Source organism: Hypomesus nipponensis, chromosome 7 (assembly GCF_054491055.1).
Source record: "Hypomesus nipponensis isolate SF chromosome 7, ASM5449105v1, whole genome shotgun sequence".
Taxonomy (NCBI): domain Eukaryota; kingdom Metazoa; phylum Chordata; class Actinopteri; order Osmeriformes; family Osmeridae; genus Hypomesus; species Hypomesus nipponensis.
In genome coordinates this window covers 7,435,752-7,441,073 of record NC_140367.1, presented here as the reverse complement: position 1 = coordinate 7,441,073, position 5,322 = coordinate 7,435,752, and the positions used below count along the sequence as shown (strand labels likewise).

Sequence of the window (5,322 nt, the reverse complement as noted above, 5' to 3'; positions counted from 1 at the left end):
GCTCTGGTTGAATTTCCACGCTATTTCCTCCAGAGACTGTCCTGGTCTAGATAATAGAAAGGTTATGACGACGACTGAGTGAAATGCAGATTCCAAGACAGGCAACCAAAAGCCGTAATACAATTAAATTCCATTCTTATGTACAGGCATTGCAAAAATAATGTCCTTCATGGCCCTTTCAAGGAAACAAACTCTGAAAGTGGGCGTGGTGAAATATCAAAATGGAGGAAAGGGACTCCAACTGTCGTAAATACAAAATCCGTTTAGCCGCATATCGACTGTGAATGTCGTACCTCTGCCCCTGATGTTCGGCGTGAGAAACCCGTTCGGCCTCTCCGTACGGCACTCTAGCTGAAGACGGTACGTTCTCCTTTCCTCACCCGTTATAAAGGTAAAAATTAAGACATTTCTGTGTCTGTGAAAGTAATATTGTATGTTACTTATTTCAGAAACATGCCGGCTAAAGGTCCTCTTCAATCTGTCCAAGTTTTTGGACGCAAAGTAAGTTTAAAGCCTATATTTATTCCACGTGTATTCAACCACCCAAGCTGGCTAACGTAGCATGTTGTGGTGCTAACGCGTTAGCAAGGAAAGAAGCCAATATCCGTTTCAGTCAACTAATGTACCACATGTTACAGTATATATTTGATGAACTGTTTTAAAGTAGGTGCTAGAAACTTTTACAATTATATTTTTCCAAGTTTAGTGATCTCTCAAAATTGGAAATGGGGTGGAAACATTTGGGCCTAGGCTAGTTAACTGGCTAAATTGCTGTCAGTAGTGTTGTTCGTCACTGTCCCAAGTGAAGTTGTCTGCGTTGTAAGAAGCATGGAAATGGCAAGTCTAAATGTAATGCAATTAATACGTAGTGAGCACCCTATGTAGACTGTCGTGCTTGAAGTGATATAGCAGTCATTTTAACGCCAGCAAGATTTCTAGCCATCTTTTCAGCCCATGGCTACATGTTATGGCATGGCATCATCTAGCCTAGCCAACCCCTTTAATCATTTCATCACTCCTAAACGCTTTCTACTATTAACTATCAAGGCATGGCTAATCTGTCCTTAATAATGGACACATATATGTACAGGTAGCCAGATTATTATTGCTTCAAATTTGCTGATTATTCCCCTAACAAGTAAAACTGTTGTAACAAATGTAGATAATATTCAGAGTGGATACTCTAATTGGATTGAACCATGTTGTGTGATTACAGAAAACCGCCACAGCAGTAGCTCACTGCAAGAGGGGAAATGGCCTTATCAAGGTGAACGGCAGACCCCTGGAGATGATTGAGCCAGCCACTCTCCAGTACAAGGTGGGTGTTGAGAGCCTTGCAGAAATCATCCTCGAGCTCGACAGGTTCTTGCTTATCAGTCTTACTTGACTTTGTTTCAGATTATTTGATCTAAAGTGCTTCTCAGCTTGTCACAGATCCAGTTCCATGCAGTCCTAGCATTGTGGGTGACATGTTCCTTTCCTCTGTCCTTAGCTTCAAGAGCCAGTGCTGTTGCTGGGCAAGGAGCGTTTTGCTGGGGTTGACATCAGAGTCCGGGTGAAGGGTGGTGGACACGTCGCCCAGATCTACGGTAAACGGCTCATGCTTGCTCTTGCGTATAGATTTGTAAACCCATATTATATCATTTGATTGGTGCTGTATGTATGACGGATTATGAGGATGATGGAACACAATTCCTTTGTGTTCTTTCTCTACAGCTATCCGTCAGTCCATCTCCAAAGCCCTGGTCGCTTACTATCAGAAGTGTAAGTTAACACCATGATCCTGTTTTACGTTCACATTGCCCGTCTCAACTCTTGATTAAGCTGTTACTTTTCTGAAGTGGTCTGCGATAGTTAACCTCCAAGCCTCCTTTTCAGATGTGGACGAGGCCTCCAAGAAGGAGATCAAGGATATCCTGATCCAATACGACAGGACCCTGCTGGTTGCCGATCCTCGTCGCTGCGAGTCCAAGAAGTTTGGTGGACCTGGAGCCCGTGCCCGTTACCAGAAGTCCTACCGTTAATCTCTCTGTACATTTTCATATAATAAAATTGAGGGACAAAAGTTGTGTGCGCCGTTGATTTCAAATAGGTTGCAATGCTTTTGTATGTCTGTTGCCAACGTATTATGCTAACTTATATCTGTATGGAGACATCCTTAGAATTAGCACATTTTGCAAGAGAAAAGTAACAATGGTTGTTGTTGGAAAGATTAATCTGTTAAATTGCTCAAGACACCTAGGTTGAAAGATTTAAGCATGTGGGTGCGTACATAACTGAAGTACATTGGCAAGTCAGTACCCTGACTTCTCTAGTGATTATAAATATTTTTATTTATACCATGCAAGGATGTTGAATGCTACATCTAGTCAGAATGCTAATAGCAGCCTTTCATAATTGTGTGGCAAATGGTGGGTTCACTTAAACTGCGATTCCCCATCCTCACCAGTAGATGGAGCCACAAGAGCACAATTGTTCATGTAAAGATGTGGTGAAACTGCCCAGCACTGCTTTTGCCATTGCATATTCAAATGAGATGCAGAAAATTCTGGGGAGGATCCATCAGAATAAAAGAAAATGCTTTTGCCTCTACTGCCTAAATCAGAAGAGCAGGTGAGCTCTAGTGCTTGCTGAGCTGAGGCCCAGATGTGATTCACTCTGAGCCTCTCCCGGGTGCAGGGATTTTTACAACAGTCAAATAATCAGCACTGCATGGGGCCCACTGCTGCTGCTGTTTACGTATGTTAACTGTCAGATCCTCTCCAGAAGAAGACCAAGAATTCAAACTTGCCAACTAGGGAGATACAAGTACCCAACAAAAATGTAGTTAAACTACATTTTCATACAATGTAGTTAGGGCCATAGCGTTTTGTTATACGGATGCAAGTCTAGGAAACATGTTTACTTTAGAGCACCAATTGTCTTTAAATGTTCACAATTCAAATTTGGATAAACAGACACCATAAGACAGTTCAACAACAGTAAATCGCTTATATATCAGACAACTGTCATTTATGATGGAGGCTTTATTTGTTTATTGTAGGGAACTATACACACATTTCCACCATCCAACACCTTTCTTTCCCCTGTCCACACCTCCACTCTCTTGCCTCCAACAATCATACAAACAGAGAAGGTGTTGGACTAGGATGCATTTTGTCATCCCTCACCCTTCTCCCCCCTCCCCCTTAGACACTCTCTGTCCAGGGTGAGTCAACAACACTTGGCCTGGAAAGGTGTCAAAGACTCAGAGGATCAGAGGACAGTAGCACTCACAAACAGATGCTCGCTTCGCTCGTGAGGAAATGTAGCTCATCCAAGTGACACGCCGCTGTGTGAGGCCAGAGTGTGATCGTTCAGGCTGGTAGAATCATGCTGGACAGTTCTTCGCAGGAAGGAATGTGTTGGTCAGACAGGGCCTTTGTATCACATCTACATGTTGGTCTCTTTTGTGAAACAGACATCAGATGATATGTGTTGTGGAGGTGCATTGTCTGGATCTTTCCTAAGTACATTTTTTACTTTTCTTTGAAGACAGGCATTGAAAGGCAAGTGACAATTTGTCGCTCCTGCCTTGGATATTGAATTGCCTAGAGTGCTTCTGTCTTTTTGTTTTAGGGATCACAAGTGACTTTACAAAAAGAGAAACCTGTTGAAAGGCCATCAACCACCTGGGGGTGAAAAGCATTTGGTCAAAACAAGTCAACTTGAGCCTAGATCTTTCTTCTGTGGCTCACTTGCTGAGTTCCCTCTCCACCTGATGTGCATCACTCCGAGTGTTCCTTCAAAGTGCCATTCAGAACAATACAAAACCTGGGACGTTAGTGTGTTTTTGGTCAGAAAGCAGCCAGAATAGACCTAGAGTTATTGACCCCTGTGGTGTTTAGTCACACTGTGGCCTGCCAGCATTGACTCATTCCTAATGTATTTACCCAAGACGTGAACTAAAGTGGAATTAGTCCCACTTCTTTCACACCACTGTGCCTTTATCTCCCATCATCGGCCTTCTCTCTTTGCCTTTCATTCCCTTATCTCTCCCTTCTGTTTTCTTTCTTTTTTTCGGGCTCTGTCCTTCTTGCACCCTTCGCGACATCCCTCTCAGCCTGTCTGTGTCTCTGTTGCTCTGACAGTCTGTTTTATGTCTGGGCTCTGAACATGACCTTGGAGCCAGTCTGGAACACAGCGCCATGTGAAATGAGACGAAGGGGTCAAGCCGCAGTCCTCCCAGAGGGCGAGTCCCTGACACCCGACCCGGACTAAGAGGTCACAGGGTGCCCCGAGCACCCAGGACCACCCTACCACCCCTACCTCCTCCCCCTCGCCTGGCGGGCCGGCCACAGACCAGCGGGAACCTCTACGCCATCACGGATAATCCCCTGAGGCCAGACGGCTTGCTTAGTTGGGTTGTAGACACAACATACATGAACACACACAAACCAAGGCATGCTCGAATACACCCATCACTACACAAACCAGAGACAAAAGGGTTGGGGATGGTTTTCCAGATCTGACGATTGTGAAAACATGTCTTTGTTGAAACTCAGAATTTGTCCATGTGTTTGTTCCGTGTGATGTGCCTGTGTTGTACGCAGTGTGACTTCCACAGGCCATGTGCTAGGGTCACCCTGTGCCGATAAGCGACATGGTTCATTAAACGGCCTAAAGGCTGTTGAAAGGTGCCGGACGCTGCCAGCACGAGAGGACTTGATACTTGCGCGTTCCTCTTTTGCTGTGGTGGTGTTCCAACAGGGGCAGGGTATTAGAGAGAGAGAGAGAGAGAGAGAGAGAGAGAGAGAGAGAGAGAGAGAGAGAGAGAGAGAGAGAGAGAGAGAGAGAGAGAGAGAGAGAGAGAGAGAGAGAGAGAGCAGAGAAAGGACAAGAGAGAGGACAAGCGTGACGGAGGCCCTGTTACAGCACCCTATCTGCCAGAGCCATCATAGGGTAGAAGGTGGAGGGTGAGGAGCTGGGGGTGGAGTTGGAGAAAGGGGAACTGAGAGGGCTGTGGGGGTGGGGTGAAGAAGGAGTGGGTGGAAGAGGTGGCCAGTAGCCATTGGTGTGAAAATTAATGAGTTCTCCAGACCTCCAGACCAGCTCTGTCACCCATATTTCTCTAAAGCTAACTTTTCTCTCTCTCTCTCTCTCTCTCTCTCTCTCTCTCTCTCTCTCTCATACTCTATATATTTTGAGCACCCTCGCATCAATGTTTGTCGGCCCAATGCTAGCATAGAAATCAAGCCCCTGGTCCGAAAATCCTGTCCCCCTATCCCGTACACACACACACACACACCACACACACAGAGTCAAGAGTACGGCACACACATT

At 45.3% G+C, this 5,322-nt stretch overlaps 1 protein-coding gene across 1 annotated transcript; it reads left to right on the top strand.

Moving 5' to 3' along the window:
* Positions 1 to 268: 268 nt before the first annotated feature.
* Positions 269 to 2,065, top strand: rps16 (ribosomal protein S16). Its single transcript, XM_084701943.1, has 6 exons — positions 269 to 360; positions 450 to 501; positions 1,217 to 1,318; positions 1,493 to 1,589; positions 1,717 to 1,764; positions 1,879 to 2,065. The coding sequence occupies exons 2-6, from the start codon at positions 454 to 456 to the stop codon at positions 2,022 to 2,024; spliced, it is 441 nt and encodes a 146-aa protein (XP_084558069.1). The 5' UTR covers positions 269 to 360; positions 450 to 453; the 3' UTR covers positions 2,025 to 2,065.
* The last annotated feature ends 3,257 nt before the right edge of the window (positions 2,066 to 5,322 follow it).

Excerpts from the sequence above, each read along its gene's own strand:
- rps16 (XM_084701943.1), top strand. The coding sequence starts at position 454 with ATGCCGGCTAAAGGTCCTCTTCAATCTGTCCAAGTTTTTGGACGCAAA. Across the intron at positions 1,319-1,492 it reads CAGCCACTCTCCAGTACAAG|CTTCAAGAGCCAGTGCTGTT; the intron begins GTGGGTGTTGAG and ends CTCTGTCCTTAG. Across the intron at positions 1,590-1,716 it reads ACACGTCGCCCAGATCTACG|CTATCCGTCAGTCCATCTCC; the intron begins GTAAACGGCTCA and ends CTTTCTCTACAG.